This window comes from Bubalus bubalis, chromosome 20 (genome assembly GCF_019923935.1).
Source record: "Bubalus bubalis isolate 160015118507 breed Murrah chromosome 20, NDDB_SH_1, whole genome shotgun sequence".
Lineage (NCBI taxonomy): Eukaryota > Metazoa > Chordata > Mammalia > Artiodactyla > Bovidae > Bubalus > Bubalus bubalis.
This window is the reverse complement of record NC_059176.1, coordinates 53934790-53949501: the sequence shown is the minus strand read 5'-3', so window position 1 is coordinate 53949501 and position 14712 is coordinate 53934790. Positions and strand designations below refer to the sequence as shown.

The 14712-nt window shown below is 42.8% G+C and overlaps 1 protein-coding gene across 13 annotated transcripts in view; it reads left to right on the top strand.

Moving 5' to 3' along the window:
* The window catches only part of AKAP13 (A-kinase anchoring protein 13), a 322494-nt gene that overhangs the window by 212376 nt on the left and 95406 nt on the right, over positions 1-14712 (top strand). For all 13 annotated transcript variants that reach the window (XM_044933352.2, XM_044933353.2, XM_044933355.2 and 10 more), the window contains one exon: positions 14180-14255. In XM_044933352.2, coding sequence (XP_044789287.2) covers positions 14180-14255 — 76 coding nt within the window. The remainder of the gene's footprint in view (positions 1-14179; positions 14256-14712) is intronic.

The following is a 14712-nucleotide window of genomic DNA, read 5'->3' as shown; positions in this document are numbered from 1 at the left end:
TCACAGATGCTGTTCTACAGTTTTAACAGAATGCTTTTATATACGTTACTTCCTCTGAGAGGATTGGTCACGCAGCAGTGGTCCCTGAACTCCCACCCCAGACTCCTTTTCCTAGGAAGAGTTTGAGGCGTCTCCTGAGCCCAGCTGAGGAACGTGAAAGACTTGAGTGATGTGATGTTTTGGGTTTTTTCTCCGCACAAGGCCACAGCTCATAAAGGACGTAATTTTTTTCTCTCTCTCTCTTTTTTTTTTTTTGGATGTGCCTGTATTTGTATTCTTTTTTCTTTCTTTCTTTTTTTTTTTTGCACCATACAACCTTTACATAACCAAAGAATTTCAGTAGAAGAAACTTCACTTCTCAGAAAGCAGGCATTTATTACAAATAAGGAAGCACAAAAAGTCCTGAAAATACGCTATTTCCAGGTTGAGATGATATGGGCAGCTTTGGTGCTGATTCTGTGCTTTGAAGACAGAGAAGGTCACGTCACTGAGAGATCTACACAAAAACAGTATTAATGATTTGTTCAGTGTCGGGCATGGTGCTCGGTCCAAGGGGCACATGGGTCTTCAAAGTTTCCATATTGCTTAAAGACAGGCAACAGAAACAAACAGAAACAAAAAGTACACATTACTGTAAGTGACTTGATAGATATAAACAGTGTGCACTATAAGAAGTACACACGATGGGAAGACATTTCAGGTAGGAGATCATTCTGAGGTTCTGGCATTTAAAAAACTGGTGTCCAGAGAATTAGAAGATGCCAGCGCTGCACCTAGGGAAGGCATTCTAGAAAGGATTGGCAGAGGCCCTGGGGTGGGGAAGGATGGGGGAGGCCGAGGTGATGGGAGAAAGCTGAGCAGGCTGGGCCTGGAAGAGCCAGGCCTTGACCGCCATCGGGAGGGGTTTGCTTTGCTTGGGAATGTTACTTCTCAACTTATGTTTTCAAAAGATCGTTCTGGCAATCGTTCTGGCACGTGGGAGTCACTCAGGCTGCCATTATGGTAGGCCCGGCGTGATGGAATGGCTTTGTGGTCTCCAGTGGGCAGGCACTTAACCTTTACATCCCTAGTATTTGTTTCATCTTATGGGGAAAAACATTTTCGGATAGTCGGTAATTTTCTCACAGCTCATCCTACGTAATAGGATGCAACCCCAGACGTGATTCTTTTCAAAGCTCATGTTCTTTCTTAGTCCCCTAGACTTCTTCTTTGAGTTGGCCAACACTTTTATTTCATGAATGTGTGTATCTGTATCTATATGTATCTTTTAAAGTTTTAACTGCTACTACTTTTTCAGTATGAAAAGTTGATGTCATTCACTTCTTTCCCAGTGTGGGGATTCTTTCTACAGCACTTTGAATTCAGATATGAATCCACCATTGTTAGCAGCCTTTCCCCCACAACTTTTTTTTTTTTTAATTCATTCAGCAGTGGCCTCCTTACTTCTTTCCATTTTGAATTTGTTTTTTTAAATCAGTGTTTTTAAAGGTGTATTATATTGGATGTGTGAGCTACTTAAGTTCCCAAGTGACCATGTGCTATGTTCTCACTCCCCTTTTCAGTGGAAGATTGTTTTTTTTTGTTTTTTTTTTTTTAAATATACCGAGGAGTTTGTAATTGTTTTAATCTATTCATTATGTCTAAGCACTCAAAACAGTGTCCCTAATTTGTGTTAAATGCTCAATAAGTTTTGTTAGTTGAATGAGTTCATCTGTTAAGATTTGTAAGTATGGGTTCATAACATGTCATGGTATGTGAACTGTGCTTAATGCACTGGGATGGTTGGGGTAAAGAACAGAGAGATGAGTTGGGACAGTCATCACAAAGTCTGGACCATAACCCTGTCCTTCTGGTATAACGTTTACAGCTCCATTCCTTCCCACTGGCATCCGAATAATTCACTGTGAATTAACTTGAAAATCCTATCGTCTGTTATGTGCCCCTTCTTTCTGAGACTTACTCTGCATTCTGACTCGTTCCCTTCGTCAGTTCTGTTCAGTGACTTTCATGGAAGCTCTTCTGCATCAAAGCCTTCCCTTGGGATTTTTCCCAAGGCTGGGTACACTGGTCTTTATCCTCACATCAGCCATTGCTTCCCATCATCAAACCCAATAGATGCTGAAATCTTACCTCCTCCTTGAATTTTTTTTTTCTAATAGTAAAGTAGGTTAATCGGAGAAGGCAATGGCACCCCACTTCAGTACTCTTGCCTGGAAAATCCCATGGACGGAGGACCCTGGTAGGCTGCAGTCCATGGGGCCGCTAAGAGTCGGACACGACTGAGCGACTTCGCTTTCATGCGTTGGAGGAAGAAATGGCAACCCACTCCAGTATTCTTGCCTGGAGAATTCCAGGGACGGGGGAGCCTGGTGGGCTGCTGTCTATGAGGTCGCACAGAGTCAGACACGACTGAAGCGACTTAGCAGCAAAGTAGGTTAATAGTGTTCTTGGCTCTGCTGTCCCAGTACACACATACATACCTGTCACTCCTCACAGTATCCCCCCGTGCCTGTGTGACTTCTGGCTGCTTATGGTAGGTAAATAGTTAGTAACTATGAATCATGTGCAGAATGGGATACGGGAGAATCTGAATCATTGGCAGACACCCTTTGGTATCAACAGGGCCATTTTCCTCAGCACCTTTCAAAAGCCTAGTTCTGTGTGTTTTTGTTTGGGGGTCACACAGGGCCTTCATTGCAGGAAGAGAGCTCTTCATTTGCTTGTGCGGGATTCTCTAGCTGTGGCGCGTGGGCTCTGTCATTTGCAGCAGGTCGGCTCAGTGGTTGTGGTGCCATAGTTGCCCCTCAGCCTGTGGGAATCTTAGTTCCCTGACGAGGGATCAAACCCGAGTCCCTTCCATTGGAAGGTGGACTCTCAACCACTGGACCACTGGGGAAGTCCCTCAAAAGCCTACACAAGTTGGTGAGAGGAGCCTTTGTCTCAACACAGTTCAGTAGCTAACTCATGATCACATTAAGAGACTGTTCTTAACACAGGAGGACATCACACCAAGTGTCAGGAACTTGCTGCAAAAGTAGCATGCCAAAGACAAAGAAGTCAGAATCCTAGATCAGCTACTGACTTTAACCCAGGGACCATTTCCGTTTCATTAGTTTTATTACTTTGGGTACTTGCAAAAATATTGCCTACTAGTAACAACATGATTCTTCCTGTTACTGATGATTTACTGACAGCATACTTTGTAACTAGTAAGTCAGAGTAGCAGATGAATGGTGAAAAGGTTTGCAGCCATGTTTTGTGGACACTGAGTGACAATTTGTACGGAGGACGACGACCCCCTCCCATCCGTGATGTTCAGGCAGGCCACCTGGCCTCATCAGCGCAGGAGTAGTTTGTCTGTAAGCCCAGCGTCATCTTCCAGGAAATACACGTCCTTTAACAAGTCTACTTGCTCAAAGACACTTCCAATGCACTTCAAACAAAGGACATTAGGAGGCAAAAGACGACTGAAGGCAGCTCTGCCTGTCTGCTCAGTTACAGTCTGATTCCCTGAAAAGACTTTTGACTCAAGTGTTGGCTCCCCTGTCCGGATGGTGGGGTTTCTGCTTCCTTTTGTTCAGCCTTGTAACTCCAGCTACATCTCCTGAGACATTTGCAAAGGAAGTAAATACAGGCAGTGGCTGGGAAGGCTGGGTGTAACCATGAGCTGTGTTATTAGGATGTTCAAATATAAACAGTAGCAGAAACACTGCCAAAAACAAGGCAGTTCCCTCTCCACTGAAAATATGCACGGCTCTATTTTCTGACTGATGGGAACACAGTTTAGGTGTGGTTTAGATCATTCCAAGGGAACCGAGGCTTCATGACAGGCATGAAAAACGACCAGGATGGTCAACATTTTTTTTTTTGCGTTAACTTCTCCCATCCCATGTTCCATATGCACTGTAACTCACCAGAACTTTGGATGCTCGGTACCTGTAATATCCACAGTCTGATTGTCGTGGAGATACAATGTGGACAGAGTTTGTTTTTTAGCTAAAGAATCGCAAATGGAGTCAGAGCCAGAAAGTGGTTTTGGGTGGCTTATTCCTCCAAAAGATGTGGATATTTAATGGCACAGTCTCTGTTTTCCTCATTTCCAACTGCTTGCTAAACAAAATTTCAGAATCATTTTGATCTACTCCTCCTACCCATTTAATCAGTTGCCAATCTTGTATTTTGGTATTAGTTCAAAGATTCCATAGAGCAACACCTGGATAAAGGGCCTTATTATTATTATTACCTTTGTTTTCTTCTTAATCTCAAATTATTAGCAGTCTCAACACTGTTGTTTCTAGTCCATCTCCTAATTCTGCTGGCAATCAGAATTTCCTGCTAAGCCTAGTCTCAAGATGGCTAAAAAGAGTGTCAGTGGTACAGAGAACAGTCTGTCACCCAGTAATGTAGAAACCTGGGTCTTAGAGGTCACCTTTTGGAAAAGAGACTACTGTGAGAAGAGATGTGTTACCATAAGTGTGATCAAGGCCTGGCATTTCCTCTGGTCTGTAGCAAGCGCTCTGAAAACATCCCAGTAAGCCACGCGGGGTGTGTGGCCTTTAAGTTATCTCATTGTATGAGTGAGAAGCAGTGGAGCTGTTGAAAAACAGACCCGAGACGAGGGCAAATGTATCGGTCACACCGGTGTTTCTGAAACCAGGCGGGAGGAGGGAGAGAGGTTTTGTAATACAGTTTCTGCCTCTTACACGGCTTGCTTGTGTATACTCAGCGCAGTCCTTGTCACACGTGAGCGTGATCTGCTTGGGGCTGCTGCCACTGTGTACAGGATGTGGTCGAAAACGCTGATGCCCCTTTTGACATTGTTTCCACACTCGTGTCTGAGGACTCTGTCCTCTGGTTGATGGCACTGACCACGATTGGTAGCATCTGGCCCAGATTACCAGCGCTGCCTCCAGCTGTGGGCCGCCTGACCGCTTTTCTCTAAACATGCTCGCTTCTTGGAACTGCCGCACCCCCACTCTGTTGTTGTAAGGAAATACATAACATTGACCACACTTGAGTGTACAGTTCAGTGGCATTAAGGACGTTCACATTGTCGTGCAGCTGTTGTATCACCACTGTCCAGAACTTTTTCGTCTTTGCAAACCAATAAATAAACAGTAACTTCGTTTCCCCTGCCCCCAGTCCCTGGCAATCACCGTTCTGTGTTTTTGGCTCTAGAATTTGACTACCCTAGGTATCTTATGTAAGTGGCATTGCACAGTATTTGTCCTTTCATGACTGGTCTGTTTCACTGATTATGATGTCTTTGGGGTTTATCCATGTGGAAGCAGGTATCAGAATTCTCGCCTTATTTTAAGGCTGACTACTACTCCGTTGCATGTATATACTACCTTTTGTTAATCCATTCATCTGTTGATAGCCAGTTGGGTTGTTTTCCCCTTTTATCTATTGTGAATAGAGGTGCTGTGAATGTTGATATGAGTACCTGCTTTCCGTTCTTTGGGGTGTGTGCCCAGAAGTGGAACTGCTGGGTCTGGGTCGTATGGTGATTCTGTTTAAGTTTTGGAGGAACCCCTGTACTTTTTTCCACGTTTTTACATTCCCAAGAATTTACGTGCACACAGGTTTCAGTTCTCTGCATTCTCACCAACACGGGTTATTTTCTGGAGGTTTTTTGTTTGTTTGTTTTGGAGTGTGTGTGTGTGTGGTTTAAATACAGTGTGTGTGTGTGTGGTTTAAATACAGCCATCCTGGTGGGTGTGATGCAGTGATGTCTCCCTGTGGTTTTGATTTATTTTGTTCCGTGACTGCGCGCTTGCTGCTGCGCTGTTTCTCTCTGCACGCAGCCAGCCTCCCGGTTTCTTCACCTGCCACTGTGCGTCACCCGCACGCGCACCACCAGCAGCGTGTCTTCCCTCTTGGCACGTCCATGCAGCTCCCTCTCCATTTCACACTTTTCTCACCACCTTTTACTCGAGCAGATGAAACTAGCGCCAGTCTTTCAATATTGATGACTTTTAAGCATCTGAAAGGCATCTTGACACTTCAGACTCAACCTAGTCAGAGAAGGCACCACCACCGTCTGCTCTGGATCTCCTGTCTGTTTCTAAGCGTGGAGTCTTTATCTCTCTCTCATTTCTGTGGATTCTGCCCTTTGTACCGGCTCACTGGCCTGCTGCTTCCTCCGTGTCCCGCTGGGGCCACACGTCCCCAGCCCAGGGACGCACCCTCCAGACCAGAGCTGCCTAGACTCCTCTTACTGGGCTATGTCCTGGTTGTTCCATGCTTTCCTTCCTTGCTTGCCTGTAGAAAGGAAAACTTCCTACAGTTTTCCTAGGATAATACCGATTTTTTCACTCCCTTGCTTATGTAACTGGGGTGAGGGGCTCACCTTGGTGGAGACTCACGGCTGCCATGTCTCCCATTCTTTCCTCAGTCATACTTCTGGCCACCCTTGGGCTTTTCGTACTCCTCAAAAACTTGTAAGAAGAAGTCTCTAAGAGTTGTGAAGCCGCCTCCAGAACCACTGACTGGACACACACACGTGTGTAACATGCGTGTTTCTGGGAAAGAGCGGTCCCTGGCTTCCCTCAGATCCTTGAAGGAGTCTGTGCCACCAAAGGCCACGAACTCCAGCTCTGAAATGTCCTGGCGGCCTTGCTCAGCCTCTCTTTTCCATGGCAGGAAGGACTATCCAGTCTGGAGTCCATGGCTGTGGAGGCCTGATAATCCATGAGCCCATATGGTTATATGCATTGTCCTGGGATGTGGAGGCAGGTACAACCCTTGATGCTTTATAGTTTATTTTTGGCTGTGCTGGGTCTTTGTTGGTGCACGGGGGTCTGCTCTCTAGTGCGGGTTTCTCACTGTGGTGGCTTCTCTGGTTGCAGAGCACAGGCTCTAGGGCGCGTGGACTTTGGTCCTTGCAGCACGTGGGCTCAGTGGTGGCAGCTCCCAGGCTCTTGAGCACAGTCTCAGTAGTTCTGGCAAATGGGCTTAGTTGCTCTACGGCACGTGGGATCTTCCCAGATTAGGGATCAAACCCGTGTCTCCTGCCATTGGCAGGCGGATTCTTAGTCACTGAGCCACCAGGGAAGTCCATCCTTAACATTTTAAATGAACGAAGATTCCTCGTACTTTTAAACTGTGGGACCCATTGTGTAAATTGTCACCAGGATCACGATTCGTCTTTCTCTTGCTGTCCTTGACACTGTTTCTTGCCTAAAGTGGGCATGGTACTCCCCAAAAGCTGACTGGCAAGCTGTGTGGTTTAATCAACAAGGTAGCAATAGGAAGAAGGCTTCTTGGGCTAGATTTACTCACTCTTTCCTGGTGAGGAAGTCTCTGATTTACCTGAAATCATACTGATTTTCAGTGTAGGTTTTAGTTTGAAGTGTTTGTGAATGAGTCCTGATTCCACAGAAGGAACTAGCTGGAGCTGCATAGCTGTCGGATTTCCTGAGGTTTCCTTGAGTGCTTGGAGGCGGTGAGCCTGCTCAGCACGTCGTTGGTAATTAACTGTTAGTGACTGAAAACGCAGGCTCCTGAAAGCAGACAAAGCCAAGACAAACAAACAAAACATTTCTTTCAGTTACAGCATTTTGATGTTCCGAAAATTGGCACCCCCAGTTTCATATTTGAGTTTTCTCATTATGATACTTTACTTTCTGAATGTTTTTGTCTAATTTAAGCAGTGACTCTCTTTTCCAGCCAATAATCTCCAGAGATGTTAAATGCGCCTTTGCCAGATTTTTTCAGTTTCATATTGCTATTAAAAATTGTTTAAACAGTCGTTGAATTCTGAGACAAAGTTAAGAACAAGAAGAGATACTTGTAAGTGTGGGGAAAGAGCACTGGACTGGGAGTGAGGACAAATGAGTCCTCACTCCACCCCTAAATGCTCTGTTACCTCCTTCAAGTCCCTTCACCCGCTGTGCCCGCCCCCCTTTCTAATGGATCTGATAAAGGGAGGCGGGGTGATCATCTCAAAGGTTCTCCCTTTAGTTCTATATATATAAAAATCATTGAGGATAATAAACTCAAAGATTATTCATTAAGCATCTGCTATCTACCCGTGGGGAGATCTGCAGAATTTTTAAAGGTAGGATTCACTTCTCAAGGAGCTTACGGTCTTTTGAGCAGATGCAGTTACCAGTACAGTATAGTTCGCACACAAATCTACCATCCCCAAATCTAGCCTCACCCAGCGTGTGGCCTCGTCTCAAAAATGGCGATGTGCCTCCCAATGGGACAGGCAAAGGGTCCCATCCAGGCGACAGTAGTCTGCAAACTTGCAAGTTCCATCAATTTAGAAATATAATGGGATGTTTTACAGTTTTAGTTCTGGTATCACCTGTCGTGTTTCAGACTCTTCTTTCCAAAGTCGCCATAAACCTCACGGTTGCCCAATTCAGTGACTTCTTTTTAAAAATGTATCAGTTCCAGCTTCTCAGCAGCAATTGGCACTGTGGTCCTACCTTCTCTCTTCAGCCCTCGGCTTTTAACTTCCGTGAAACTCCAATTCTTCTGCTTAAACAGTGTCTGGCCGTCTCTGGCCCCTCCCCCACATGTATTGTGCAATAATACCTGTGTAAAGTGAAAGAGAGGAGTTGTTATCTGGCCCAGTGTTTCTGTGTGTTACATTTGTGACCTGGGCAGAAGTGTATAAAGAATTTCAGATATAGTTTGGCGTTAGAGTGTCTCATTCAGTCTGATTCCCATTTCTACTGATCATAGGACACTTTGTCCACACTCATTTCAGTGGCTTATGTGTGCAGAATGCTGTGGAAGAGTTATTTACTTAATTTTTCCACATCTCTCTCACACCCACTGAGTTCTTAGAGGACTCAGTTCCTTTACTACTACTGCTTTTAAGGCTTGACACAAATGTTTTGATACATTGAGGATATTTAGTACATTTTTATTTAATGAAAGAAAGAAACAAATCTGAGGGTGTTCAGCATTATGTCTTTGCAGAGTCTACCTTTTCCTAGAAAGTAATCAATAGATTAAAAAATAATTTCCATTTTAAAAGAAAAGTTGGAAGTATGTTTCCAATGAGCAGTCATGTTTAAAACCAGCTGAACCACATGATCATCTTTGATTTACTTTTATATAGTTTGTTTCACTTTTTCTATTTCCTGTTCAGTGCTCTGATTTCATTTCCAGTTTCTCCATCTCTTTTTTTTTTTTAATTTTTTTTCTCAAGCCTCTATCAAGCTTAGTAGAAAAGCTTTTGTATACATATACATACATAATATGTATAATATATATATTTTTAGAAAACTTATGACTTTTTGCCTACTAAAAAAATTTATGACATTTTGAGTCTACTTAGTACGAATAGAATGCTAGATTTCTAATTTTAAAAAAATGCAACCAGCAACAGAGGTTTACTGTATGGCACAGGGAACTACAGTCAGTGTCTTGTAATAACCTATAATGGGAAATAATTTCAAAAATAATACACATGCATGTGTATAACTGTGCACCTGAAACACTGCAAGTCCACTGTACTTTGATAAAATAGATATTTAAAAAAAGGAAAAGCTGAAAGTGTATCTCATACACTCACGTGCGATACCATTCACACCTGCCAAGTTGGCTACATCTAAACAGCTAAGAGCAGTAGCAGGTGTTGGCAAGGGTGTGGAGAAAGTAGAACACTCGGACATTGGTGGTAGGAACGTCAAATGGCACAGCCACTCTGGAAAAGTCTGGCAAGCCCTCAGACTTTATTAAACATAAAGGTATCATTGCTTGACATAGCTGTCCCACCCTTGGGTGTATACTCAAAAGAAGTGAAACATGTCCAGTGCTCGTATATGGATATTCATGACAGGATTATTCATAACAGCCAGAAAAGCAAAAGCAGCCCACATGTCTATCAGCTGAAGAATAAATAAACAGAGTGTGGGCATGTCCATACAGTGTTATGGATTATTAGGCAGCAGGGTACAGTACTCATAAAATGCTGAAACACAGATGAACCATGAAAGTTAAGTGCAAGAAGCCAGCAACCAGAGACGTCAGAATGTATGCGTCCATTTATACAGAACGTCCAGAGCAGGCAAATACATAGAGACAGAACTTACATTAATGGTTGCCTGGAACCAGGAGGGGAGGGGTTTGGGGTAGGGTGTGACTACTAATGGATGCAAGATTTCTTTCTTGTGCCATGAAAATGTTCTAAAATTAGATAGTGGCCATGGTTTCACAGCTGTGTTAAGATGCTAGACCACTGAATAGACTATTTAATAGTTAAATAGGTGAGTTTTAGAGAATATGAATTAGGTTTCAACTTGTTGTTCAGTCGCTAAGTCGTGTCTGACTCTCTGCAACCCCATGGACAACAGCACATCAGACTTCCCTGTCCTTCAGTATCTTCCAGAGTTTGCTAAAACTCTTGTCCATTGAATCAGTGATGCTATCCAACAGTCTCATCCTCTGTCACCCCCTTCTCCTGCCTTCAATCTTTCCCAGCATCAGGGTCTTTTCCAGTGAGTCGACTCTTTGCATCAGGTGGCCAAAGTACTAGAGCTTCAGCACCTGTCTTTCTGAATATTCAGGGTTTATTTCTTTTAGCATTGACTGGTTTGATCTCCTTGCAGTCCAAGGGACTTTCGCGTCTTCTTCAGCACCACAACTGGAAAGCATCAAGTCTTTCATGCTCAGCCTTCTTTATGGCCCAACTCTCACATCTGTAAATAACTACTGGAAAAACCATAGCTTTGACTATACAAACCTTTGTCATATATTTCAATAAAGGTCTTAAAATGCAAAATTGCACATATACACACACAAAATGTAATGTGGTATGCTGGATTGCCAGCATCCGTTGGATCATCAAAGAAGCAAGAGAGTTCCAGAAAAACATCTACTTCTGCTTTACTGACCATGCCAAAGCCTTTGACTGTGTGGATCACAACAAACTATGGAAAATTCTTCAAGAGATGGGAATACCAGACCACCTGACCTGCCTCCTGAGAAATCCGTATGCAGGTCAAGAAGCAGCAGTTAGAACTGGACATGGAACAACAGACTGGTTCCAAATAGGGAAAGGAGTATATCAAGGCTGTATATTGTCACCCTGCTTATTTAACTTAATGCAGAGTACATCATGCAAAATGCCGGGCTGGATGAAGCACAAGCTGGAATCAAGATTGCCAGGAGAAGTATCAATAACCTCAGATATGCAGATGACACCACCCTTATGGCAGAACGTGAAGAACTGAACAGCCTCTTAATGAAAGAGAGTGAAAAGTTGGCTTAAAACTTAATCATAAAATGAAGATCATGGCATCTGGTCCCATCACTTCATGGAAATAGATGGGGAAACAATTGAAACAGTGAGACACTTTATTTTGGGGGCTCCAAAATCACTGCAGATGGTGACTGCAGCCCTAAAATTAAGACGCTTCCTCCTTGGAAGAAAAGCTATGACAAACCTAGACAGCATATTAAAAAGCAGAGACATTACTTTGCCAACAAAGGACCATCTAGACAAGGCTATGGTTTTTTCCAGTAGTCATGTTGGATTTGAGAGTTGGACTATAAAGAAAGCTGAGCACCAAAGAATTGATGCTTTTGAACTGTGGTGTTGGAGAAGACTCTTGAGAGTCCCTTGGACTGCAAGGAGATCCAACCAGTCAATCCTAAAGGAAATCAGCCCTGACTATTCATTGGAAGGACTGATGCTGAAACTGGAACTCCAGTTCTTTGGCCATCTGATGCGAAGAACTGACTCATTGAAAAAGACCTCAACGCTGGGAAAGATTTAAAGCGGTAGGAGAAGGGGACGACAGAGAATGAGATGGTTGGATGGCATCACCGACTCAATGGACATGAGTTTTAGTAAGCTCCAGGAGTTGGTAATGGACAGGGAGGCCTGGTGTGCTGCAGTTCACGGGGTCGCAAAGAATAGGACACAACTGAGTGACTGAACTGAACTAGCTGATCCTGGATTGGATCCTGGAACATTAAAGAACATTAGTGGAAAAAGGAATGAAATCCAAAGTCTGGAGTTAATTAACAATAATGTTCCAGTGTTGGTTTCTTTCTTTAAGTTTTCATTTTTTTTTTTTTAACACCAAAGACACTTTGTATTGGGGTATAGCCAGTTAGTAGTCATTAAAGAAGATTCAGGAACCTATAGAAAAGTTAGAGTGGATATTAGTTGTCTCTTTATGATCACTCAGGCACAACCACTCGGTGAAACATTGAGTCAGATTAAAGCTTTTCGCCACATAGGTGTCATCAGGAGATTTTTGGCCGCTGCTACCTTTAAGTATATCAATACTATTTAATATATACTAATTGTCAACTGAACTGAACTGAATTGTCAAAACTGATGGGGTCTGAGATTTCACCCTGCTTGCAAGCTACCAAGTCAGCCTGACAGTTTCATGGCTGCTGTCTGAAGTCAAAAAGCACCCTGAGCATCAGCTTCTTGTTGGTGCTGCTTGCTGCCCTGCTCCCATGGGGGCAACACAGGGGACCCGGGGAGATGCTGTGTTACAGCTGAGGAACCCCAGCCGTGGGACCCCTGCATTTTTGCTGTGTGCAGTAAGCCTGTCTCACTTTTGTTCTGACTTCACACCTCTGTCATCACACAGAAAGAAACAGTATCTCTGTCTCCCGAGGCTGTGTGATATGAATGAAAGCGCAGAAAGCGTCCTTTGCTCACGAGACACTCACAGGGAGATCCTTGAGGAGTTGCCTCCCGTCACTAGTATGTTCTCGTCACTATTATTCAGAAATCAGTGTATTCCATTAAAGGGCTTTAATTTTAACTTTCTTTCAATATTTATTGTATACTAAATGGTACTCTGCTAACTTTTTTGTTAAGTAATACATTATTTTTTGTATTATTTATATATTTATATGTTATTTTGCAAAATGTGTAACTCATTTTCTGTAACACACAAATGCCTAAAATGACATGAAAAGTGAAGTCAGTTCGTCCCTCAAGTATTGACAATGAAGAAAATTCTGTTTACTCATTGGCCATAGAGTAATGTCTGAAAAGGTGATGAAAACATTCTCACGTCAAGAGTTTTAACAGAGTTTCCTAAAATGTTGACCGGAGAGGTGTTGAAGATTATGGACTGGGAGAGAGCAATGTCGTCATAATTGAGAGCTGCTCAGTGTTCTTCACTGTTGTTAAAGGGTCTGCTTTTAAAATTTCTGTTATCTATTTAAAATTTGTTGCTGTGTTCATGGAGCAAAAGTACAGTAATTATGGACCCTTGCTTTTCCTGTTGACAGAGAAACTTAATTCACTGGAAGTGAAATTTGGCTCATTTCAAGTGAAGTGCAGTTCAGTCAGAAAATCCTTCTCTAAATGAAAGGTTCTGTTTTGTTTTTGAAGGAAAATTTGCTGTTTCCATTCTTTGAAAGATGGGGATTGGGTTTGTTAAGGTTACTGAATTTGAGGTTTCTTCCTTATACACACTCAAATTGCATTTTGAAAGGGGATACTTTGCATAATCCTAGGGAACCTGCTGAATATTCTTTTCCATTCAAAGATCACTTTCAAATTCTTGGCATCATTCTGTAACACACCAGGAGCTGAAACAGTGATGATGGCCCCTGGTCCCAGCCTCCATTCGTCTCTACTGGGAAAAGAGCTGAAACGAGTCAGTGATTTGGTGTTTTTGTTTCCTGTGGCTCTAGGTTTGCATGGTTTATTTGCAAGCAGTTTAATTTCTTGCATTTGCTCTTTGTCAGGCAGTTGTAATTGGACAGCATGCCCCATAGCTTTCTACCTTATCTCGCTTAGTATGTTTAGGAAACCTGTTGTTCTTTCTCACCCATATACTTTAGCATCTTCTCACCAAAGATCAGAAATTGACAAATGTAGGTCCTTCAAGCCTAGTTATTCTTTGGCAAGAGAAATAATACAAACTTCTTCGAACTAGTGTGGGGATTAAATAAAATGATATATGTAGAATTCTTAGGATGAAAGGAAATAATGTATGTAGAATTCTTAACCTGATATCCAACATATAGTAATCCTTGAATAAACAGGAATTATTTTTGCATTTTTTTTCTGACTTGGATGTGAGATACATATTTCAACATTTGATCCATTTTACCTGTTAACTTCTTTTTTCTTTATTTCACCCTTGGCCGCACCATGATCTCCTCTTTGCATGTCTTTTTCTGTTTTGGTTTTTTATGCCTGACTTTTACTCAGTCTCTCTTTCTTTCCCTTCAGATAAACCGAGAAAGCTGGTGTACCATTGAGCCGTGCCCTGATGCAGCATCTCTTCTGGCTCCCACGCAGAGCCCAGGTAAGCGGGGATTCTCCATCTTCCGGTTTGCTTGAATAACTACATCCAAAATGTCCCTCTTCCAGAGCCACCATCCCACTCTCATGCAGAATGTTGGCGATCTGTCCTTCATGAGCATCAGTGGGATAAGTGAGAAGAGTGTTACGTGATTTGGGTTTCTAGGCCTTTTATCTATCTCACAGCTGAAAATGAACATGTAATTACCTAAATTTCATTTTAGTAGTTAAGTTTCCACAGGTGACTTTATAGTTGATTAATTCATCTGTGAAGGCATATGTACATGTGATAATGGTTTCTTAATATGATAAAACTATAAATATATGTTATTAAGGACTAATCCCAGGTCTCTTGATTTTGGCTGCACATTGAAAGTACCTGGGGAGGTTTAAAAATACACTGATGTCTGGGTCCTACCCCCTAGCGATTCCAATTTAATTGGGCTGAGGTGTGGTCTGAG